The following is a 26,815-nucleotide window of genomic DNA, read 5'->3' as shown; positions in this document are numbered from 1 at the left end:
TATTGTTCATCGGATAATTTTACTATTTTGGGAAAAAAATCATTTTTTGTTACTGTTTATTTAATTATATTACTACTGTTCATTGGATTGATTAGTTAATTAATTAGTTACTGTTGATTAAAACTCGGGAAAACAGGTTTATTAAAAATATTACTGTTCATTTTATTGAAAATGCTACTGTTCATTTTAAAAAAATTTGGTTATTGTTCATTATTAAAAATAAATAAATTTTGTAGTTAATGTTTCTGTTAATTTAATTAATTGCTAATTATTTTAACAGTTAATTGGTTTTATCTTATAGTTAATAAGAAGATGCATGTTGCATCGTGTATTGCCTAATGTTAAATGTTAAATGATGTTGATCAATATCTAAGCGAACCAAATCAAGAGGTGCTTTTTTTATTTCTATCTTATATGGTGAAATATAACTTAAATCTTCAAATGTAAGAATTCTCTCTTTTATTGCATTATGATGGATATTCATATGTCATATTATATCACTTGCATTTGTTACATAATTCTCTTTTATTGCATTATGATGGATATTCATATGTCATATTATATCACTTGCATTTGTTACATAATTAATTACAAGTTTTATGCTAGAATGCACTTGATATTATATCACTTGCATTTGTTACATAATTAATTACAAGTTTTATGCTAGAATGCACTTGTAAAAAGCTCGTGTGTAAAAAAAAATGATATGCTTAAGAGGTGGTACTAGAAAATGACCACGTAAATTTGGAAGGTCTCTCTTGTAGGCAACCAATGTAACTTTGGAAGGTCTTTTTGTAGACAACCAATTTAAATTTGGAATGTCTTTTTTGTAGGCAACCAATGTAATTTTGGAAGGTCTTTTATAGGCAACTAATTTAAATTTAGAATGTCTCTTTTGTAGGCAACCAATTTAAATTTGGAAGGTCATCTTTGTATGCAACTAATTTGCAACCTCTTATAAAAGGAAAATTTAAAAATTATGCATATGAAGTATGAAATATATTTTAAGATACGATCCTATTATAAGATTCTCTTTAATGCTTTACATGTATCTATTAGTAATGTCATTCATATATGTGCATATGCATGCATGTGAAGATATAACTAAAGTATTTTAGTTCCACTTTATAGACCAAATTCTAATCTACACAAACCCTATGTAATTACATCTCCAGACATAGACCATGACCTTTATTGTTACATGTTACATTCAAATCTGCTGTTTAGTTTTCTTGTTAATTGATTCCTCTATCTATTGAACACTAAAGATTCTATTAGCAATGTTGGACTTTAGTTCTTTAAATGTACAACATATTGTGTTCCTAAAGAACTTGGAAGTTATGACAAATCCTTTGTGCTTTTTTTTATTCATTCTTTGATAATATTTAATCATTACAATTTTTACTTTCATGAGCATATATCAAATTTGTTTATACATTTAAATAAAAATGTCTAATTATTATAATCTATTGTTAACTAGAAATTTCTCGATAAGAGACATCAATAACTATGCCAACATGTTTTGATATCCTATATATCATTTTAATAGTGAGAATCATTGTATAACTCTTCATTCGAATACATGTATAATGCTTTCTCTTGAGATTTCAGAAAATGATTAGAGTTGATATAAATATGCTCCGCCAACTAATATGCCTAGTTACAGGAAATATGATGAATCAATGTCTTAGAAAATCAAATCAAGAGGTATATCTTATAACTTCTATCTATATGATGAATAAAAGTTTAAAATTACGAAGTTATATTGAAATTACACGACTGCATCACAAACTGCATCAGGGCGATAGGTAAATCCTCAATCTTCTAGGACAGTGATTACATGACTGCTCCCGTCAGCCCTGAATTTCTTATCTCTTACTTATTTAATTCGGATTTATTTTATGCTGTAATCTTGTTTTACAAATAATTTCCAACATCTTCGCATCACAAACAAAGACTACATCACACAGAAACCAACCAAACCAACAAGCAAACATGCCTGCCTTCAATCCTGCTTCACTTCGCCAGATTGAACAGCAGGAGGGTGAATAACACTTTTAGACCCTGTTATATCCAACATATACTTGTTCCAGGTTTCCTCATGAGATTTCCCCGGTCCGGGCACAAACAGCATACGCATAAACCACTCCATCACCTCCGGTGCCAACAGTTTCCACATAAACAACACCCGGAACCATGTGGGGTCAGTCATCACGCGGTTACCGCGGCACGCTGCATCTACTATGGCCTTCGCACAGTTCTCCTTATGCCACACAGGGAACGGGCCGAGCTGGGCCTATGCAGACAGTATAGATTGATCACAATTGAAAACATTATGATACCCTGGTGTTTCAATATATGGATGATTCATATGGGCACTTTTCAAGGAATATAATTCAATCAAGATGGTGATCATGTTTAGAAAAATTGCAAGAGTCCATATATTGAGAGAGGTATAGTAACGATGCTTACATTCTATTATGGAATAATCAAGATAAATACAATGACGTGATCACCAAAAAGATGCGGTATTATCTACCAATATACGTACGTAGAAAAGTTTCTTGACAGAATAACTGAAGAGATTAGCGTTAACTATGCTATAAATCTCATACTACTTCGAGAGTATTGTTCAAAACTACTTGTGGATTACAATCAGGACATGTATCTCTATTGTTGGAAGATAGTCTTATTGTTAGTCTTAACGTGTAGTAGTCTCTCAACAAGAGAAAATAATAATGCAAAGTGTACTATGAATCTCATTCTACTTAAATACTACAATAAATACTACAATTACAAACATATAATGCCTTTGCTCGTGATTTGAAATCAAGATCTGCATCCCTACTTCAGAAAATAAAAGTTTAATTGTACTAACATTTAGCAAAATATCTAAAAGAATGCTAATTTTAGTGCAAATCTCATGTTACTTTGATATGCCACAGATACAAACATATGAAGTCCTAATTCATGAATTAGGATCAGGCGATGTTTAATGCAGAAGTGATACATATTGTGTAATACAGTTAGCATTACTCTAATCATACTCATGACTTGTTCGTGTTCTCCAAAAATATGCATACCAAAAATATTGTCCAAACTCCGCCAAGCTATAAAACCTTTAAATGAATTTCATACTTACATCTGTTATATCTGCATCAACATGCATAACTCCTTCTTTGGATAAGTGCTTCCCTTTAACCATCTCAGTCCCCCACCCAACCACCTGGTGTTGCGATAGTGACCTTCACCTCCGGCCCAAACTCAGCTCGCAGAGTCTCATAGAAGCTGATCATGGCAGCTTTACTAGCCTGAACAAGTTAGAACTCCCAATTATTTGACTAATACCATTAAATATTTCATTATATCAAGCTAATTGAATTTGTAGTAAGAGTTTTTGTTAGATACATTGTAGAAGCTCATTCTTGGTGGACATGACCACCCAGCAGCGGATGCATTCACAATGATCCTTCCTCTTGTCCTCTTTTAGTGTGGAATCGCAAAATGACTCGCGTACACAGATCCCCAAAAGTTTATATATATCCTATTGTAAAAATAAGAGAAAACTTAGATTTCCGTATCTATTTCTTCTAGTTAATAAATTTCTTGGACATCTCGTGTTGATTACTCACAATAAAATAGGAACTGACATTTCAAAATTTATATAAATAGTAATTGCATATTAAATGCAAATATAATACAACAAAGACTAAAAATGTTATCATTCTATCAACAAAAAGCTAGAATTAACTGGAGCCTTCAAGGGGACAGGTGCACAAACTTTTTTCATTATGTTATCAAGATCAATAGGCACCAGAATAGAGTCATGGTTCTGTATAACAACAATGGTGAAAGGATTACTGAGGGTGAAGAGATAGTTAAGGAGCTAGTATCCTATTACAAGTCCTTGCTGGGATCTTCAATCACAACTGTTTCTCCTGATATTGGCATAATCCAAAAAGGCCATTGTCTAAATGTTCTTCAAGCCAATGATTTATCTAAGCCAGTTACTAAGGATGAGATTAGGAATGCAATCTTCTCTATGCCTGATGACAAGGCACCAGGCCCTGTGGTGCCCTGATGGGTATAGTGCATCCTTATACAAGTCTGCTTGGTCTGTTGTAGGTGATGAAATCACACAAGCTATTGAGGGCTTTTTCAAGTCTGGAAAGTTATTGGGCACTGTTAATTCAACAGCAATTACTCTCATTCCAAAGGTGAACTGTCCTACAAATCCCGCTGACTTCAGACCAATTTCATGCTGCAACTGCATTTATAAGTTTATTTCAAAGATTCTTGCTAACAGAATACAGTCTGTCATGGGAGTTATCATCAGTGAAGCTCAGTGTGCTTTTGTAAAAGGTACACAAATTCAAAATAACATCTTACTAGCTCATGAGCTTGTTAAAAACTATGGTAGAAAGCATCTATCTCCTAGAGCCATGCTTAATATAGATATTAGAAAGGCTTTCGACACAATTAGTTGGGACTTTCTGGATCAAATGCTCAGAGAACTGGGATTTCCTAAAGTCTTTACAGATTGGATTATGACTTGTGTTTCAACTCCTAAATATTCCATTTCTCTTAATGGCTCTTATCATGGATATTTCAAAGGAGCAAGGGGCTTGAGGCAGAGAGATCCTCTCTCCCCCTACTTGTTTATCATTGGCATGGAATATCTATCTAGAGAATTGAGTATGCTGAATAATGACAGAGACTTTAAATTCCATCCCAAATGTGGAAGGCTCAAGATTTCCCACCTAATCTTTGCAGACGACCTGCTATTATTCAGTAAGGGTGATGTTTGCTCAGTTTTGAAAATATACCAGTGTGTCAAGAATTTTGGAGCTGTCTCTGGACTTGAAGCAAATCTCACAAAGTGTTACATTTTTTATGGCGGAGTTGAAGATACTATAAAGAACAACATCTTCAATCACATTGGTTTTCCTGAGGGGATTCTATCATTCAAATATCTTGGTTTACCTCTGATTGCAAAATGATTGTCTTATGTTGATTGCAGTCCCCTGTTCAAGAAAATTTCTAATCAATTTTAGGTCTGGTCAAAGCACAGATCTCTATCCTATGTAGGCAGATTGCAGATAATCAAAAGTGTTATTCTTGGAGTTCAAATCTTTTGGACTTCCTATTATATTCTGCCTTCAAAAATCCTTCAAAAAATTAATGATCTCTGCAGGGACTTTCTATGGGGAAGATCTGATCTTTGTTTCAAGTCTCCTCTTGTGTCATGGGAAAAAGTTTGCACAGGGAAGAACCAAGGGGGCCTGGGAATTTACTTTGCTACTACTTGGAACTTGGCCACTGCAATGAGAACTTTATGGTATGTACACTATAACAAAGAACTCTTGTGGATTAAATGGGTCCATGGTACCTATTTAAAAACCTCAAACATTTGGCAAGTGAGTGTGAAATCAGGTGATTCTTGGCTATGGAAATAGTTGTTAAAAGCTAGGGACAAAGCAGTGAATCTTGTTGGAGGAACTGATATTCTAAAGCAACACATCAGGTCTTGTTATAATCACTCCAAGGTTCACCTCTCAAAGCTGTATAAAATCCTAACTCTAGTGAATAACAATGTATCTGCACCTTGGTCTGATACAGTCTGGGAGAGCTCAAATCTTCCTAAGCACTCTTTTATCTTGTGGTTGGCCATTCAAAATAGGCTACTTACAAAAGATAGATTGCTCAGGAGAGGGGTTATTCAATCTGATCTTTGCTCTCTGTGTGAAGGAGGTTTTGAAAGCCATAAACATCTGTTTTTTGAGTGCAGTTTCTCTATGTATGTTTGGAATGGGGTTATGGAATGGCTCAAGTTTAATTAGAGTACATGTGATTGCAGCTTGCTTCTTGACTGGTACTGTAAGAGGTTAAGGGTGAAAGGCTTCAAGTTGAAAGTTAAAAGAATGGCTCTTCCAGCAGTGGTTTACAACATCTGGAACGAACGAAATGAGAGGATCTTTAAATTGAAATCCAGGAGCTCTAACCAGATTATCAGGGACATTAAAATTAAAATGTATACTGCTATCCTCAACAAGCCCCTACTACCGAATGAAGATAGGGTCTGGTTTCATTCCCTGTAATCTCAAGGTTGGCTAGTCTTTTTCTTTGTTAGTTGTGTTCTAGCTCTCAGATTTCTCTCAATCTGAGCATAGTGATGTAATTAACTTCACTATTTTTGGTCTGTGAATAAAATCTTTCATTTACCAAATGTTTGTTTGGCTACTTATCTCATGTTCGACATATCTATATAAAATGGAAATTCTTAATGTTAGATTGAGGATGGACAACATGAAAAGAGTATGCACGGTATGGAAAAGGTGGTGTAGTTCAAACGTTCAATAGGGACTAAATAACCACGTAGGCTTTGTTTTTGAAGATGCACAAATACTGTGACAAGATTACATGATAACTAAAGTTTAAAATTTTAAGTTGTTAATTACCATAATCTGATTAAAATTGGTGATCTCAGTAACTTCTTCAAACGCGCAAAGATTGACAATGCCTGCATTAGTCACAAGATGGTCCACTGCAACAACCAAACAAAACTAGAGACGATCAATCAACAAATTCAAATTTCAATCTCGCAGTCTCAAATTAAAGAATTGTAACATTAATTTACTGATAGAAGAAAAACTCACATCGGCTAAAACGGCTAACGGTAGCCTCCACAAACCTTCGACAGTCTTCGGGCTTTGCAACATCAGCGGGAATATGCAGAACATCGGGAGCTCCAAGAGCCTTCGCATTTTCAGCCACCTCTTTTAGCGAGTTCTCTCTTCTTGCCACTAAAACCATGTTGGCTCCCTTCTTAGCATACTGATAAGCCATTTGCTAACAAAAAATCAATCAACAAAGTAAATTTTTATTAGATTTTCACTAATAAAAAGGACTGAAGGGTTAAAAACAATTTCAGCTTTTTATGCCAAAACTTTCTTGCCATACATAGTGTGCCCTCGATACCTAATTCCTCCTATGTCCTCCTATGTATAGATTTTTTGTCGGATAAATAATATTAGACATTACATATATAATATTTAGGTGTAGATACACAGTTAAATAAAGTAACCGTTTTTAGTTAATCATGACTGCAATGGATATGACAGAAGTATAGTATGGCTAATGAGTAATGATATACATGATGATTAAAATGGAGCTATAAACATAAATAGTTTCAACATGGGACTCCTTTTGTTTCGCTAACAACATAATTACTTTGACAAACAAACACTGCACTAATCATGTAACACTATGACTTAGCGTAGACTACTATTAATAGTATATAACATGCAAATATCAACGTTTTAAATATCAGATATCGGGAAAATATCGGATGGCTAAAATGTTGGAAATTATGGTTAAATCTAGAATTAAACAGTGAAGGATGATGTGCTGTTATTTTAAATTTTTTTCAATTAACTGCTGTGTGTTTGTGAAACGCTCAGCTTAAAGCAATATTTGGCCTACTCCGATGCAAGGATCCCAAGGCCAAACTGCTTTCAGGAACAGCAGTACAGTACTCTGGTGTGCACCAACCCAGTACTATTAAGATCTCCTCGATCTATAAGACCTTTCGGTCAAGGCAAAAGATCTCCTCGATCTCAGAACCTTTCGGTTTAAAACCTTTTGGTTTTAGGGTTCCCGCGGGCACAGTTTTTGCAGCAGCAGTAAAACAACAACAACAACAACGTCGATCCGACGTTTGTTTTCTAAGCTCGCGTGTGTATACCGACATTCGTATTCTATATTGACGTTCGTATTCCACGCTCGCGAGAGAGTTTTCAGCCGCAACCAAGAGCTGCCCAATGACGCTATTTATAGGCCTCTAAAGCCAACTCAAGAGTCACTAGCAATTAATATGACTATTATGATTCTTAATGGCAATTAAGATTGTAATATCAATACATTAAATTGCTCTAATTGCTGTTGTAACTACTGCATGCAGTAACTGCTGAATACGAGGCAATCAATGGACGAGTTGCTTCGAAACGCGAGGGTCACGTCTCAGCAAATCAGATGAACCTCGTTTGACAAACGAACGTCGTCAAACAGGTGAACCTCGTATGATAGACGAACCTCGTCGAATGAGCGAACATCATCAAACAAGCGAACATCATATGACAGACGAACCTCGTTAAACAGACAAACCTCGTATGACAGACGAACCTCGTCGAACGAACGAACATTATCAAACAGGCGAACCTCGTATGACAGATGAACCTCGTCGAACGAGTGAACTTTGTTAAACTACGAGAATGCTAGGGTCACCCTCGTGCGAATACGTAACTCGTCCGCATGCTATGAAGCAGCCTGCGAGGCAATCTTCCTGGCAGCCAATGTGCAGGCAAACCTCGTATGATAGATGAACCTCGTCGAACGAGTGAACTTTGTTAAACTACGAGAATGCTAGGGTCACCCTCGTGCGAATACGTAACTCGTCCGCATGCTGTGAAGCAGCCTGCGAGGCAATCTTCCTGGCAGCCAATGTGGCGCCACCTCACCCCGATGCCTCCGTACGAAGTGTAAAGTATGTCTAACAAAGCGTCACTTAGCATCTCAGCCCGATTAGCCCCGATCCCTGGCCCATTGGCCCACGGTCCACGATCCACGGCCCACTAGAACTTATGAGGGATTAATTCAAATAAAATACTTCTTGGCTTGCTGTTGGCAAGCTTCGAACAATGGACCTTTTAAAACACCAAAACATAAATTTTCCACTGGGCTACTAAGCATTTATGAAAAGTACTTGTAGTTAATATATATATAGTTTGAAATTCATTTTGGAAAGCAGTTTTGACCAAAAAATCTAACAATCCCCCACAAGTTTTTAAACTAGTGTCGTGTTATGGTGTCGTTGTTTCAATCGTTATGCATAAGGTAAATGTCGCAAGGACTTGAATCCCCCTTAGACCAACTGAATAGAAGATAGATGTATGGTGTCGCAGAGACTTGAACCAGCACATGTCTAAAATTCAGCGATCACGTAAGATCAAACTCATCTGTGATAGTTTTCACTTTGAACCACACTTGCCTTTGCATTTGCACATTTATGACCCTGTGCTAGTCCTTGTTTCTACTAGGGCTCTAGGTATCTTTCCACAAGACACCATAGGAGACGGTCAAATCTCCACCCAGGCATAGGTGAGTTCTTTAGGCATGTTTCCTATCAAACATCCTGCATCCGAAATGCTTAGGCATGTTTCCTATCAAACATCCTGCATCCGAAATGCTTTGAACTCATTAAGGCTTAAGAGTCATCCTCTCTCATGATAGGATTCTAGGTGAGTCCTTTAGGCGTGTTTTCTATCTAACACCCCGCATCCGAAATGCTTTGGACCCCATTAAAGCTTAACAGACAACCCCTTTACATGATAGGATTATCGGTGAGTTCTTTAGGCATGTTACCTATCCAACATCATGCATCCGAAATGCTTCGGACCCATTAAGGCTTAACAACCAACCTCTTTACATAATAGGATTTTACTTGTAAGTCTTACTTGACTTTTGAACCAATCATCTTGTCATTAGCAGTGTAAGCTTTGAACTAATAACTTGACAAAATAGCAAGTGTTTGTAAGACTCACCAAACTTTGCAAATCTTACTTGACTTGTGAACCAGTTATCTTTATTATTGGTAGCGTAAACTTTGAACTAATAATTGGATGAACATGGTAAGCATTTATAAGACTCACAAAACTTTGAGACCCATTACAGCAGACATCTTTTCGACTATGTTCTTTTTCAGACCTTTAGTCAAAGGATCAGCCATATTTTCTGAAGACCGAACGTCAATCACCGAGATGACTCCTTAGAAAATGAGTTCTCTCAAATAGCCATACTTCAGACGAATGGTCCGCTTCTTTCCATTGAACAACGAGTTCGCTGCCACAACACCCGTTGCCTGATTATCATAATAGATTGTAATTGCGCCTTGCAATTCTGTCAATAGAATGTCTTAGAGAATACAACTGAGCCACTCAGCTTCATCTCCTGCAGCACAGAGTGCGAAGAACTCAGATTCCATCGATTCATCTCCTGCAGCACAGAGTGCGAAGAACTCAGATTCCATCGATGACTGTGCAATCATAGTTTGCTTCTTAGATTAGAACTCAGATTCCATCGATGACTGTGCAATCATAGTTTGCTTCTTAGATTTCCACGAGATGACAGCTCCACCCATGGTGAAGACAAAACCTTCAGTAGATCTATACTCATTTGGTTCTGAGCACCAGCTCGCATCTGAATAGCCTTTGATTACAGTTGGATATCCAGTGTAGGATAGGCCCAAACCTATAATTCCTTTCAAGTATCTCATCAATCTCTGGACAGCATCCCAGTGAAGCTTTTCAGGATTACTTGTGAACCTACTAAGCATTCCTACAGCAAATAATATATCTGGTCTTGTGTAGCTCATCGCATACATAAGACTTTCAATTATCTTTGAGTACCTTAGCTGCTCTACTGGTCTTCCATTATTCGGTCGAAGCTTCTTGTTGTAATCATACGACACTAACAGTTCTAACAGGTCAAAGTAGCCATACTTCCTTAGCATGCTCTCGACATAATAAGATTAGGACAATCCAATACCCTCTTCAGAATATATGATTTTTATTTTGAGAATCACGTCCGCAGTTCCAAGGTCCTTCATGCTGAACTGAGCTGATAGAAATTTTTTTGTAGATATTACTATCTCCAAATCACTCCTGATGATGAGCATATCATCCACATAGAGGCAGATAACCACCACCTTCCCTTCAGCAACCTTGATGTATAGGCACTTGTCAGACTCACTGACTTGATACCTATTGTTGCGAACAACCCCATCGAACTTCTCATGCCAGAGTTTCAGTGCCTGCTTAAGTCCATATAAAGACTTAATCAGTTTACAAACTTTACCAGCTGGAGCATCAAGTCCTTCTGGTTTCTTCATGTTGATCTCTTCTGTGATGTCTCCATTGAGAAAGACAGTCTTCACATCCATCTGATATATGACGAACCTCTTTATCACCGCCCATGCGATAAGCACTCTGATGGTAGTGATCTTGCAAACTGGTGTATAGATATCAAAGAAATCTATTCCTTCTCTCTGAGAGAATCCTTTTGCCACCAGTCTTGCTTTGTACTTCTCAATAGTACCATCAGGACAAAGCTTCTTCTTGAAGATCCACTTGCAACTAATAGGCCTAGCACCTTCAGGTACATCCACCAGCTCCCACGTGTGATTTTGGATCAATGAATTTATCTCATCATCTATAGCTTCTTTCCACAGAAGAACATCTGTGGAGTGTATTGCTTCTTGAAAAATCTGTGGGTCTACTTCCACATTATAGGTGATGAAATCATCTCTAAAATCTTTCTGTCTCCTGACACACTTGAAAGATGGTTCAGTAACTCCTTCATCACTGATACTTTTAGTTTCTCGCGAAACTAGCTCCTCTGGTGCGTCTGACATACTAGCATTCTCTGCTTTATCTTTGAGCAATAATCATTTATCTTTGATAAACTTATCCTCAAAGAATTCTGCATCTCGAGCTTCGATGATGGAGTTGGTTCCAAGATCAAGGAACCTGCAAGCATCACTATCTTTAGCAAAAGCAAGAAACACACATCTGTTTGTCTTTGGTCCGAGCTTAGGCCTTCTGATATCTGGAACTCGGATATATGCGAGACAACCCCACACTTTAATACTATCCAAATGATCTGTATATCCTAACCATAACTAATAAGGAGTACTATCAGTTTTGGAATAGGGTACTCTGTTCAGAATTTAGTTTGCCATCAGCAAAGCCTCTCCCCAATAGCATGTAGGTAGACCGGATGTGATTAGCATCGAATTCACCATCTCGATCAATGTGCGATTCCTCCTTTCTGCAATTCTATTAGATTGCGGAGAATACGAAGCAGTAGTTTTAGCAATGATTCCATGCTCCTTGAAGTATGCCTCCGACTCCTTAGATCGGTACTCCCCTCCTCTGTCACTCCTGAGTCTTTTCACCTGAAGTTCCAAGCTGCTTCTCCACTCGAGTCCAAAACTCAACAAACTTGCTGAAGGTTTCATCTTTAGATTTCAGTAGGTAGATGTGATAGAAGCAAGAGTGGTCATCAATGAAGGTGATGAAGTACTTCATGCCGCCTCAAGCGACGAAGCTCTTGAAATCACAAGTATTTGAGTGAATTAGATCCAATAGGTTAGTGCTCCTTGTGACACTTGGAAATGGCTTCCTTGTCAGCTTTGCTTGCGCACAGACTTCACACTTGTCAGGTTTGTTACCCCCACATTTCTGAAGTAATCCCAACTTCTCCATGCTAGACAACTTTCTATAATTTACATGTCCTAGCCTATTATGCCATAATACAGAGGAGTAAGCAGAAGAGGATACTTTATTTATAACTGAGTTGGGTATAATAGTACTGATCTTATACATGCCATCACTACGATATGCATTGCTAAAATATATTTTTTTAAAAGATAACAAAACCTTTCCTCCTTGGAAATCTAGCCTCATACCGGCGTCACACAGCAGGCTTCCAGAGACTAAGTTTTTGGCAATTGAAGGAACATGTTTCACATCCTTCAATGTGAGTCTTTCATGAAGAAAGAGTTAGCACCACAGTCCCAGTTTTAAGAACAGGAACCACAGAATGATCAACCATTGATACGTTCTCTTTGGCAACAACATAGAAAGCGAACAAATCTCTGTTGGAGCAGACATGATAGGTAGCACCTGTATCTAACCACCAACCAGAGACTCTGCAGGGAGTTATCACCTAAAAGATCATAGCCACATAATTATCAAGTTGATTAACATTGTGTACTGTTCCCTTCTTTGGTGCTTTGCAGTCTTTGGCAAAATGTCCTTGCTTCCCATAGTTGAAGCATTTGTCGCTCTTCTTGAAATCTTTCTTCTCAACATTCAGCTTCTTCGGATTATGATTCTTCTTTTTGTTAAAAGACTTTTTTTTCTTAGAAGAATTGGTACCCTTCTCAGAGTTAGTAGCCACCATGTAAGCAGACGCCTTCTGCTTAGCTAGGAGTTCATTCTTTGTGCAAGTCCGAATCTCGTCCTCGATCTGAATGAACCTCTTCAAATCCGATAAAGTCACATGTATTTTCCTTCTTCGAATGTCCGTGGAGAACGACATCCAAGATGGAGGAAGCTTGTTGATAATTTTACCAGAAATAAAGGTTTGACAAAGACTAATATTTTCATCCTTCAGCTTCATAACAAGCTTTTCGAGCTCTTTGACTTGAGGCAAAACCTCAGTGTTATCTTCAAACTTGAAGTCCAGAAATTTGTCAATGAGGTGAGACTTGGAAAGCTTCTCCTCATCCTTGTATTGCTCCTCAAGAGCATTCCGGATTTCCTTTGCAGAGGGCTTATTGGTGTAAGCATCTGCTAGACTATCAGCTAGGCAGTTAAGGAGATAACTCCTACAGAAATGATTATCTTTATCCCAAGAGGCTTCAGACTCTGAGTCTTCTTCAAAGTCAGGTTTCTCCTCAGAAACCACATAGTAGATTTTTAGGAGTTGCATCCCAAAAATCACTTTTCGACGCCATGCGTTGAAATTAGATCCATCAAAGTTTTCTAACTTGAGACAGTCCACTCCAAGAATCCTTACAGGATCCATTAGTAGATCTGAAATATTGCTTTAAGATTGTTGGAAATTATGGTTAAATCTGGAATTAAACAGTGAAGGATGGTGTGCTGTTATTTTAAATTTTTTTAATTAACTGCTGTGCGTTTGTGAAACGCTGTGCTTAAAGCAATATTTGGCCTACTCCGGTGTAAGAATCCCAAGGCCAAACTGCTTCCAGGAACAGCAGTACAATACTCTAGTGTGTACCAACCCAGTACTATCAAGATCTCCTCGATCTATAAGACATTTCGGTCAAGGCAAAAGATCTCCTCAATCTCAAAACCTTTCGGTTCAAAACCTTTCGGTTTCAGGGTTCCCGTGGGCACAGTTTTTACAGCAACAGCACAACAACAACAACAACGTCGATCCGATGTTCGTTTTCCAAGGTCGCGTGTGTATACCGACGTTCGTATTCTATACTGACATTTGTATTCCATGCTCACGAGAGAGTTTTCAGCCACAACCAAGAGCTGCCCAAGGGCGCTATTTATAGGCCTCTAAGGCCAGCTCAAGAGTCACTAGTAATTAATGTGACTGTTATAATTCTTAATGGCAATTAAGATTGTAACATTAATGCATTAAATTGTTCTAATTGTTGTTGTAACTATTACATGCAGTAACTGCTGAATACGAGGCAATCAATGAATGTGTTGCTATGAAACACGAGGGTCACGTCTCAGCAAATTAGACAAACCTCATTTGACAAACGAACGTCATCAAATAGGCGAACCTCGTATGACAGACGAACCTCGTCGAACGAGCAAACATCGTCAAACAGGCGAACCTCGTATGATAGACGAACCTCGTCGATCGAGCGAGCCTCGTCAAACAGGCGAACCTCGTATGACAGATGAACCTCTTCAAACAAGCGAACCTCGTATGACAGACGAACCTCGTCGAACAAACGAACATCGCAAACAGATGAACCTCGTATGACAGATGAACCTCGTCAAACGAGCGAACTTTGTCAAACTACGACCCACGACCTACGGCCCAAAGTACGCCTAACAAAGCACCACTTAGCACCTCAACCCGATTAGCCCCGATCTCTGACCCATTGGCCCTTGGCCCACGACCCACGATCCACTAGAACTTATGAGGGATTAATTCAAATAAAACACTTCTCGACTTGCCGTTGGCAAGCCTCGAACAAGGGACCTTTTGAAACACCAAAACATAAACTTTCCACTAGGCTACTAAGCATTTATGAAAAGTACTTGTAGTTAATATCTATAGTTTGAAAACTCATTTTGGAAAGTAGTTTTGACCAAAAAATCCAACATAAAATTCATATCGGATTACGGATATCGGGGAAATATCGGGGATATGTGATAAATATCAGAATGCCACAATAAATATTTGCATATATAGTATAATGCACTAAAATGTAATCTCGACACACTTAATGAAATCTAAGCATACAAAATGTAAATAATATATGTTTAGGCTCATTAATCAACCTTGTGAAACAAATAAAGTTACAAATCAATATTTTAATATTTCGTCTGATTTTTTAGGGCAAAATGTCATTTGATATAATGAAAAAATCATGATATCTCGCCGAAAAATTACCAAATATGGTATATTGTTTTGCAACAAGCCATATAAAAGGATATATCAGTCAACATATCGGCTGATATATCAGCCATATTAGGGATATATCGCCTAAAATAGCAAAAAAGCAGTAAAGGATATTTAGTGACCATAACGGTTGAGACAAGCCCTATAAAAGGATATATCGAGCGATATATCGAGCCATGTCGAGGATATTTAAAACAATGACAAATACTATTAACCCAATTCTAAAATTCAAAGTAAGAAATTGGAAATCAAAAGCAGTGGATTTGATCTACTATACAAGAACTATCTAGAAATAAAATGTCAATGGATCTTGGCGTCATTAACCCATGTCTCACATGTTGTAAAAGTCAACGATTTAGTATTTTCATAAAATTGCTTAATTTTTTTCACCCTTTGGTATATGATTCAAAATGCAATAAAATCCTTTGAAATTTTATTTCTAAATTGTTCATGTGTAGTAGATCACATCCATTAGTTTGTATTTTCAATTTCAAAGTCTGAATTTTAAATTATAAGACCATGTTAACTGCATATCGAATACTATTAATAGCCTAGCTCAACCCTAAAACACTTTGTTCCATTCAGGTTTTTAGCTAATTGTCACGTAGTACATGGACATGATAGCAAAATAACTCAAAATCATAAGGTGCCACATGGCAAGGGATTAAGAGATAAGAGCTTAAGGAGAAGGGCTAACGTGGTTAACACTTCGTAAGGGGTTTAAATAATTAAATTCTTTTTGAATTGGATATAGATGAAGGGTTAACTTTATTGTGCTTGATAAACAAAGAAGGGTTAAGAAGGTTGGTCCTCCAACTTTTCACACAAATGCTAATTTTACCATTGTTGAAGCTAGCAAAACATACTGAATGTCACGTTGAATTAACTAAATTTGCAAACATTCACATTATGAAAAATGCCATCATTACAGTATTATTTAATTAATTTATCATAAAAACAATGAAATAATTTAAAAGCTAAAAGATATTAGCTTATATAAACTTTGGTCTATGTATATTTAATGATATTAAACGTCTCATGAGGAGGTTTAAGACTTCTGTAAAATTTTAAATAGAGATGAAATCGGCAATACTTGGTCCACATGCCTTCTAGCTAGTTCGACCAAGATGGGCAATCATAAAACAAGAGTATGAGTAAATATACTCAAAGAGAAGGGTACTAACTGTAATTTTTACAAAAACATCCCACTGCCTCCCCCATGTGTAAGCTTAGCCCGAGCCTTCACGCATGATAGTTAGCCCATCTTTTGACCGGCTAACTTTCAGTTAAAGCCTCACCTGAGATTTTATTAATCCTTGAGCAATAATGTTTATTGGTTGAATGGTTAAGAACGGGTTAAACCTCCTTAATTATTTCATTAGCCCGTTAGCAAACAGGGCCTAAGGTCATACATAAAAGGGCTTTAGCTATATAAGATCTAAAAATCTCTGTTAACTCTATATTAAATCTTCATATTTTAGCATTAGACCGTCAGATCCATCAATTTGTTTTAAATAAGACCCCAAATCTATTAAATTGTTTTAATTAGATCACCAAATTAGTTAGGTTGTCCTAAATAATATTCCATCTCAAACAAATATGAAGATTTGGGAGTCTAATTTAGAAATATGGGCGGCCCTCATTTAGAAATATAGGCAGCTCAGAAGGTCGTTGTTCTCTCGTGGGAAGGTGGGTTAAATTTGCATGTACACCAAAAGCGCGATAAAAAAATAGAAATATGTACGCTTGGTGATCTGATATAGCAAAACCCCTAATAAAAATATACAATACAGAAGTTAAAATATATTATATGCTAAATTATTAATTATTAATATTACTTCTTATTATTATCAGCAAGCTAATACATGCAACCGAAACTAAAGATTTCGGTGTTTTTTTTATGCCAACTTTTATCATGTTAAACCTAAATGACAAGTAAATTAATACATATGGTCTATTACAGGCACTAAATTCTTTCTATTTAGAGAAAATGGAGGAGAGAGAAAAACCTCGCCAAGGCCGGAGGAGGCACCGGTGATGAGAACAACCTTGTTGGACATGTTTTCGGGGAAAAGCGAAGAAAAGAAAGAAAGAAACGTTTTGTAGAGATAGAGAGGCGGGAGAAGGAATAAGAGGATTGCAAGGATTGTTGGAGTTGCAATTAAGTTTGTGAGATTTGTTACTAGATCCATGCTTGCTTACTTTTTTGTGCTCAAGAGAATTTGAATGGAGAATTTTGATGAGGAAGAAGAGGATCAATATAAGAGAGTGAAGTCTTGGCTATTTATGTGTGAGTCATTAAATTAAACGCGTACTGCATAGACACGTAAGCTAATGTGCACAGACACGTGACATGCAGGGTAAAATGAGCTCGCGAAGAGATTAGATAATGTTGGTTCACATTTTTACACAACTGAACTAGGTGCGATGCAAAATGAGTTCTCCAATAAAAAGTTTTTTTTATACATTGGTCCCCTAAATCTTTATTAGTTTCACAGTAGTCCCTCAACCTATTGAAATTGTTGTTTAGTTCCTTGCATCCTACTAGTTATTCTAAATTACCTTATATGATAAAAAAATTGTCACTTATTGTGAATTTCTATATCTACCATGCATTAAAAGAAGTTAGAAAGATGAATCTCTACAGAATGTATCCTTCTAATTAATTAGTGCTTAACTTCAAAGTTCTTTTTCCATCAATTACAAACTACCTTTTTTAAAGAAAAATTTTGTACTTTAAAAGTGAAATAGTAATTAGGGTAAATTTCACAAAATCCCCTTCATTTGGCTTGTTTCTAAGATAACCCCTATCAAATTAAAACATTAATTTCACAAAACCCTCCTAAGTTTGGTTGATTTTGAGTTAAACCCCATAAACTTTAAAAAAGTGCTGCTTAACCCCCTTTAAGCTTGGAGTATTTCAGAAAACTTTTCCAAATATTTTTCATTTTCAATTTTATTCAACTAATTATCTAAGCGGTGTTAATGAACTGGTAAAAAGGTCGACATACTCTTTTCAAGTTAACACTTAAATTCTTAAATTAAAGTAATCAATAATTAAAAAATTAAATTTTTTGAAAGAAAGCTTTATTATCATACAAATACTCCAAATTAACCCAAACGAGACGAGCCCCTCCTCCGGTATCCGCACCCAAACTCTCTTCTGCCGCGTGTCACACCAATCCGACCACGTGCCCACAGCACAATCCATGCGAACTCATGCAGCACTGCCTTGAGCTCATCCCCCCACCCCAACAACCCCCTAAATCTTGTACATATCCTCGCTCCTCCATCAGTTTCTAAGTCATCTTCGTCTACTGAGACTTAATTTCCTTTCATATATAGAATTTGGTATTTTATTAATCTCAGCAAGGCACAACTAATATGGAGTTGATGACGGATCTGATGAATTTTGTCATGCCCCCAATAATTCTAGGAGTACTTGCTTTCTTCCTCCCTCCTTTCTACCTCTTCAAGTTTTTCCTTGCCTTCGTCTCTTCTCTATTCCCCGAGGACATGACTAACAAGGTGGTCGTGATCACCGGCGCTTCCTCCGGCATCGGCGAGGTTCTTTTTTGCTTTCTTTTTAATATTTTTACTCTTAATTGTCTCAAAATAATTGGTACGTAGTATTTTGGCGCAAAGAGGTAAAGTATGTTCTTGTAGTAGATCAGCAATGAACACAGCGCTTTATACACGCAAAAGACAATATAATTTTAAAAACTGACATTTCAACGGTTAAAAAAACTACATAGCTAATAAAACAATACAAATAATGTGAATCAGTTCAAACTCTATAAAAAAACGATGTAAATCACCAAGATGATGTTCGTTATGAGTTGTTAACACGTGACTTGCATCATGTTTAATCTTTCTCATTCCTCCGTATATGATCTCTAGGATGGGATACGGATGGCTCTCTATATGATAATTCGTAATATATATAGCCTTCTTTTTCCCCTTCTTCTTATTCAAAAAACTCTGAAAATTCTTATGGCTAATTAGCCATAAATACGATAATGGTTTCCCAACTTTTCACTTGTCTACCCTACTTTTTTGGACCATGTATCCACTATCTAAAAGCATGTTATTACTTAATGGATAGTGATTAAATTGGCATGTTATTACTTAATGGATAGTGATTGAGAATTGTAATTCATTTTAAAAATAATGCTTATCGCATAGCATGAATTAAACTCATTTCTATTTTTACTCAATAAAAAAAATCACTAACCTTCCATTAATTGATTAAATTGGTCAAATTGATGAACGGGTAGTGAGAAAATACCCCGTCTGGTAATTGAGTATATTCTCACGACTGATTAACCAAAGGAGCTGACATTTCAATTTAAAAAAAGAAATTTTAGAGCATATAAGTACAACAAAAAACAACTAAATGCATACACGTGAAAAGTCCGGTAGACATTGAGCTATTTAAATGATGGGAACGGGATCCATTCCCATGATGAATTAATATGAATTTATTCCATGGAAATTTTGTGGTTGACTACATGTATGCATTGATAGATTGTCTTTGACAACAAGAAGCAAGAAGAAGAATCACATACAAATCTGTAATCCTCAAGTGAGTTTGAGAGAAAGTTGTAATCCTCAAGTAAGTTTGAGAGAAAGTGATCCTCAAGTTAAGTTATACCAACTTGAGAGAAGACTCTTTTGTAAGCTTTCATTTGATTATAGCAAAAACAGTGAAGAAGGGGCGGGTGAGGACGTAGGCTCAATTTGAGATGAATCTCGGTAAATATTGTGTGTGCAATCTCAATATTTCTCTTTGTATTTCTCTGTTTTTTCTCTTCTATTTTTTGTTCTCATCTCATCACAAAGATAGGAAAGGTCTTGTTGTACTGTTAATTTCCTAATAGTGGTATCAAAGAAAGGTTGTTAATCTTCTTGTTTTGAGATGGAAATTCCCGTCGGCGACGTTCGAATGATCAGTTTGAATGGCCTCAATTGGATGATATGGAAGGCAAAGATGATGGATCTTCTATATTGCAAGGACCTATATGCGCCAGTTGAAGGTGAATCCTCCAATCCAGAGTCTATGACGGCGGATGATTGGAAGAACCTCGAATGTAAAACCATCGACACCATTTGACAATGGGTGGATGACACTGTATTCCACCGTGTGTCAAATAAGACTTCGGCGAACAGCTTGTGGAAGAAACTTGAAGATCTCTAAGAAAGAAAGACCACAAGCAACAAAGCTTTCTTCATTCGAAAGCTTGTCAATCTCAAGTTCAAGGAAGGTGATTCTATATCTGAACATTTGAATGAAATTTAAAGTATTATAAATCAACTTGCAGCCATGAAGATGGTGTTAGAATATGAGCTTCAACCCTTCTTTTGCTTAGCTCATTACCAGATAGTTAGGAGACGCTGATGGTGTCTCTTAGCAACTCTGCACCTGATAGAGTTGTATCCATGAACCAAGTTACAAGCAGCCTCTTGAATAAAGAAATACGAAGAAAGTCATATGGATCCTCCCATTCTCAGAATAGGGGGAGGAGTAAATATCGACAGCCTCAGAATCAAGACAAGTCGAGGAAAATCAAAGGCTTGACATTAGTTGCTATCACTACGGGAAGAATGAAGCGAGAACAAAAGGAAGGAAAGACTAATGAAAAACAAGAAATGAATGAAAATGCATCTATTGTTAGTGACAATGAAATTGTGTTTTTCTCGGCATGTGAAGAAGACTGTGCAAATCTCACTTGCCAAGACTTGGAATGTGTAATTGATTCTGGTGCCTCCTACCATGCTACTCCCAGGAAGGACTACTTCACTTTGCTTCATGAAGGTGATCTTGGAATGGTAAAATGGGTAACAAAAATTCTTCTCAAATTCTTGGCATTGGAAATATTTGTGTTACTACTAACCTTGGAATAAAGATGGTTCTAAAAGATGTTAGATTTGTGCCCGATCTTCGTCTCAATCTTCTCTCCACCGACAAGCTTGATGAAGAAGGAAACACAAGCATCTTTGGTAAAGGATGTTGAAAGCTTACTAAAGGAGCACTTGTATTAGCGAGAGGAAAGAAGTATTGCACTCTCTATAAGACCCAGTTTCACTTAGAGAATGATGAACTTGAAACAGTGGAAGGTACCTCTATAGATTTGTGGCACAAGCAGCTTGACCACGTGAGCGAGAAAGGGCTACAAACTCTCGCAAGGTGACAACTACTTCCATCCATACAAGGTACAACACTATCCCACTGTGATCACTGCTTGATTGGGAAACAACACTGGGTAGCTTTTGTTAAAAAATATAACAAAAAAGAAACTAGCATATTTTATTTAGTCTATTCGAATGTATGTGAACCTATAAATGAAAAAACTTTAGTGGTACCGGACTGTCCCACTAAAAGTTTGTAGCCCTAACTGTAGGAAGGTTTGACCAAACGGGAGTTTGAGGTGACCCTAACTGTGGGAAGGTTTGATCACTCGATTTGAAAGTTGACTTCTTGTTCATGAAATAAATCGAGAGGAGATTTTGGCTTTGGCTCTAACTGTAGGAAGGTTTGACCAAATGGGGGTTTGAGTGATGCTAACTGTTAAAGGTTTGATAATTCAATTTAGGGACCTCTCTTTCATGGAAAGAATCGAGAGATGATTTTGGTTATGGTCCTAACTATTTAAAGGTTTGACCAAGTGGGAGTGAAAGTGGACCTCTCATTCATGAAAGGAATCGAGAAGGGATTTTGGTTTTAGCCCTAACTGTAGGAAGGTTTGACCAAATAAATAGTAAGAGTGAGAGTATAAATTACAGTGGGAGTGTTGATTCGTACAAATCACTCAAAGGGAGTTCCTGATGTTAAGTGATAAATACTTAACACGGATGGGTTTGATAATTATCAATGATCAGGAGATTAAAATTCCGAGTACTATGTCCGGACTCTAATAATGGGAGTGTTAAGTGCACAAACGTAGCTGGAGTTTGAATGAGAGTTTCTTATTCATCACCTTCTTGTAGTGATCGGGTTATCCCTAAGACTACACTATATAGAATTCTTTCGGGAACTTCCCGTTACATGAATTATCCACCCCCAGCTTTTTGCAAAATTAGGTCTGATATTGAACTCAGTTGCATGATCGAGTTATCCTTAAAAATATTATGTATAAAATTCTTCAGGAACTTCCCGTCAAAGGTAGGAAACAGTTTAGACTTATATACCTATTGGAGTTTGCAGGGAGCAGTTTAACCTCATGCATCTGTTGGAGGATCGAGAAGTGGTTTATACTTGTATACTCTTATACTTTTCGGAGCCTTCATTCGACTTAATTTAGCGTTATGACGCCGGTTTCAATCAAGGTTTGAATGCTATTCTTGAGAGCGAAGCAAACCATGGTAGCATGAAGGATCCTCCTATGGTACGCACAGTACTTCGGATCTACAGTGTTGTCCGCTTCCTCCTGATCTGTGATAGGTGGTAGCTTGATCTTGTTATTTTCAAGGAGGGACTCGAAAATGGCTGCAACGTCTTCGTCCTTGAAGGAGTACTCTTTTTAGAGTTTCGGACCCGAAGTATATTGCTGTCTCCGGGGTTATTGTTACGATGTCTGATTAACATCAACAATTGCTCCAGGTGCCTTCCCCTTACAATGGGAGACGAAGCATGAGTTCGGAGGATTAGCCATCGGTTGGCTTCTCTCGGCTTGCTTCCTTCTGAGGAAGCGTTCTGCCTGCTCTCCGCGCACTTTTAACTCTTTCCAGGTGTTGGACGGTGCCACTCCCATAACTTTCAACACGTCCAAAGAGAGGTTATTGTGATAGGTTTGGAGGATGAAGTCCTTTGTGATCGGATCTTAGCAGTTCATTGCTTTATTCCTGAAGCGCTTGACGAAGTTGTCGACCATCTCGTTGTCTTTTTGTTTCTCATCGAAGAGTGTCCTGATGAACACATTGGCATCATCATCAAAGAAGTGAGCGAGGAACAGGCTCTCTAGGTCTTCCCAGCTGTTAATGCTTATAGGCTTGAGACGGTGGTACTAATCGAAGGTGGGCCTGCGAAGGGTACCAACGAATGACCGGACCATGAATGCCTCATTGCCAGATATCATGCCTAAGTAAGACTTGAAATAGATCAGATGCTGAGTGGGCGAACCATTTCCGTCAAACGGCGTGAAGTTGATCAGGTTGAACTTCGCCGGGTATGCTATTAAGTCCCACTCTCTTGGGTAAGGACACAGAATACCTATTTTCTTCAGCTCTCGAACAGACATCAGAGCATTTATTTTGCTCTCAAGATCTTTCATCTTTTCGTCCTCATCTATATCATGCTTTGGATGATTTCTGAGAGGAACAACGCGGTCATCCCCGATATTATCATCTTCGGCGAGACCACCCCCAGTGTCATTATCCTTAGTGGGGCCACCCCAGCGTTCTGACCAATGAGAGGGTTATCAGAATTAAGGTGTTCATCCATATCTGAATTGCTAGCTGCTTGACTATCATTATTGCGATGACTGGACTCACCTATCTAATTCGATATGGCTCAGATCTGTTGGTCATGCTCTTCCCTCATCCACAGCATAGCCATTTCCATTTCGAACTTGAAGTTCTCTTTTTCCTTAGCCAAGGCATCCTCGATGATTTTGGCCACTTGCTCGGTGTTAATCATAAACACTTCGCGGGATTGTCCCGGACTGGATACCGTTTTGTCGGAAGCGATCGCAGAGTTAGCATCTGATACTTCATCATCCGAGGATAATCCCCTTTACATTCTCTGATAATCCTTTTGTTTAATGATTCCTAATTGCAACCGGGTTAAACGATACGATAAGAGTGGGTCAGAGCTAGAAGGTCGAGTTGATTTTCCCTTGTCGACCATATTAACCGTGACTGTGGATTTTTTAGGTCCGATAGCTTCTAGCTAAAGTCGAGATATTAGTTGGGCTATTCCCGAATTGACTCCTCTTGCTAGAGAAAAGTCGGGACTAGAACCACTTGAAACAATCAGAGATTTTCCCTTACTGACCATGTTGACGGTGACTCCTGGGAATTCGTTATCTCGAACGACCGATCTTCTTTTGTGAGAATGCCTTGATTTAGGTTTCAACGCTTCAGAGGAAAGCCTTTGGAATACTGAGACTCTCTGTGGAGCAGTCTTGGGGTAGCTACACGCTAATAATACTGCCCTGATAATTTTGATGCACGGACATCGCCAGCTTGTTTGGGTAAAAAGTTGATATTTTCAATTCTTTGAATCTATTACAACTTTGGTCGTTACAATAAACTCAAATAAACGAGAAAAGTAGATCTTTTTATAAGATTGACTTAATACAATAAAAATATAAAATAGTACAACTCTTGTCAAACAACATAACAGATGTTTATCACCCGCTGCTTGTGTGGGAACTTCGTCTATGCCGGGGACGTTAATATCCGTGGACCACCACGGATCAGATTCGGTCAACTGATTAAGTTGATCAAAGCTCTTACTTTACGAAGGAAGTAATTGCTCTAGCAATGATCCCGACCAAGCGAGATCACGGTTCTTCTTGAGATTTAAGACTAAGCTTAAATCCGGAGGAATAGGGGGTTGTAGGCGTCTAAAAATGCCTATAGGTATCCGCACACAGCTCGAGACAGAGAGAAGACGACGAACATCGTTATCCGAGTCTAAGAGGATTATCTAACGCCGACAAGCGCCAGAAGCAAAACGGCGAATCAAGTGACCTGCGCGCTCGACAGTCAGCTCGCGCGCGTCAATCAATTCATGCGCGTCGATCAACACGTGCGTGACAATCAGTTCGTGCACGTCGATCAACACGCGCACGTTAATCAGTTCGCATGCGTCAATCAACACGTGCGCGTTAATCAGTTCATGCGCGTCGATCAACACGCGCGTGACAATCAGTTCGTGCATGTCGATCAACACGCGCACGTTAATCAGCTAGCACGCGTCAATCAACTCAAAGCATACAAATCAACGAAGCGAACCAAACACGCGAAAGGACAAGTCTCGAAGAAAGAGAACGGAAAAGAAGAAAAAATCGGCAAACCTGCGCTAGCGTAGGACAGAACAAACCGACCTGCGCGAGCGCAGGACAGAACAAACCGACCTGCGGGTCGGATTGGTCCGACCCGCGCAAGGGCGGGTCGGATCACCCCGCCCCGCGCAAGCGCAGGTCAGACCAGTCTGCCGCGCAGTTTGGTACCCGAAACGCGTTTTGACGGTTTTAAAGTGGTTTTTCGCAGGATTCATCTGTTCCAGGGGTTCTTAACTGGCTTGAGATCATCCCCAAACGTGGTTAGGCTATTGTTAACTGAAGATAGAGCCAAATCACTTGTTCTCATCCAAATAACCGTTTCCGAAGCCCTATAAATACAAACCTAGGGCCTCCTTTCAACGGGGACGAATATTTATCAAGACGTGGAGGTGCTGCTGGATTGAGGAGTCAAGGAGCACGAATTTCAGGGAAGGCAAATCAGATCCTGGCGAACTTCGGCATAAAGAAGGAGCTATTCGAAGGATCCGAACCCCGTTCGTTCATCCCTTGAGATTAGGCTTGGTCTTAATCTCGAGAAGAGCCCTGATTTCGCTTGGTCGATCTCAGCGCTTCAAATCAAATACTTCCTCGGTGAAGACGAAGCTCTGCCGAATTTTTCATCAACCAGATTCAGATCTAAGGCGGTCCATGGATAAACCCCGGCACAGGCAAAGATCACACGCAAGCAGAAGACCGATAAACGATCTCCCTGCGTTTGTTTGATAAAGTTGTAAACTTGTTTTATTTTCATTGTGTAAGGAGATCTTATAAAAAGATCAACTTTTTTTATTTTATTCGAGTTTATTGTAATGACTAAAGTTGTAATAGATTCGATCGCAATGAATACAACAATTTTCGACGCAAACAAACTTGCGACCACAGTGGGAGCCAACAGCTTCACTGTCGGAGCTGTCGTGTCGCAACCTCGGATCTGCATCCCGGTTGAAGAAGTGGTCGAATACGAGTTTGACCAACTGAAGTTCGAGGAATATCTGTCGTCCTCCTCCTCCAGATCCTCCGCCTCTCGCAAGCGAAGGAAGATCAACGCCCCCGTTGTTGCGGTAGCTGAACCTTACAACGCCCTTCCGGCCTCCAATGAGTCCGGATCTGCAGATCTGAACTCCTCCTCAATCAAGGAGTTGAGTACAGAAGGCGCACATATTTTATCAAAGAGAACTCGTCAAAGGAAGCGCTAACGCTGTGCGCGCCAACTCGCTAGAGCCTTGGAGTCAATTGACGGGATCCGTTACGAGGCGGATCTGAAAATTAGGCAACGCCAAGCACCCCAACAGCGGACAGATGCCCTCCCCTCCAAACCAATAGCAAATGAATGGATCCAAATCAAAAAGATCCGTTCAACTCTGGAGGAGCGAATTCAAAAGCGCTGCGCGCTTGCGCGTACGCGAATTCTTGTGTAAAAAGCACAAAAGATGCAGAAGAAGGACATAGCTAAGAAACAACCAAGACTGCATCAAACTTGGAGGTCAAAATCCAAAACGGCAGTCGAAAAGATCGAGAATCGCGGGTCACTTGAATACGACCCGTCGGCGTACGGGTCACTCCAATCCGAC

At 38.4% G+C, this 26,815-nt stretch overlaps 2 protein-coding genes across 2 annotated transcripts in view; one reads left to right on the top strand and one right to left on the bottom strand.

Moving 5' to 3' along the window:
• LOC109831004 (11-beta-hydroxysteroid dehydrogenase 1B-like) lies at positions 2,006–17,429 on the bottom strand. The gene is made up of 5 exons (XM_020398348.1): positions 17,247–17,429; positions 6,657–6,849; positions 6,459–6,544; positions 3,219–3,311; positions 2,006–2,296 (listed from the first exon to the last, which is right to left on the bottom strand). Exons 1-5 carry the CDS (start codon positions 17,427–17,429, stop codon positions 2,006–2,008), a joined length of 846 nt encoding a protein of 281 aa, XP_020253937.1.
• Positions 18,622–26,815, top strand: part of LOC109829474 (11-beta-hydroxysteroid dehydrogenase 1B-like) — a 33,643-nt gene continuing 25,449 nt past the window's right edge. The window contains exon 1 of the mRNA XM_020396584.1: positions 18,622–18,804. Coding sequence (XP_020252173.1) covers positions 18,622–18,804 — 183 coding nt within the window. The remainder of the gene's footprint in view (positions 18,805–26,815) is intronic.

This window comes from Asparagus officinalis, chromosome 2 (genome assembly GCF_001876935.1).
Source record: "Asparagus officinalis chromosome 2, Aspof.V1, whole genome shotgun sequence".
Taxonomy (NCBI): Eukaryota; Viridiplantae; Streptophyta; class Magnoliopsida; order Asparagales; family Asparagaceae; genus Asparagus; species Asparagus officinalis.
Note: the sequence above shows the minus strand (reverse complement) of the source record. Positions and strands in the feature narration are given on the sequence as shown.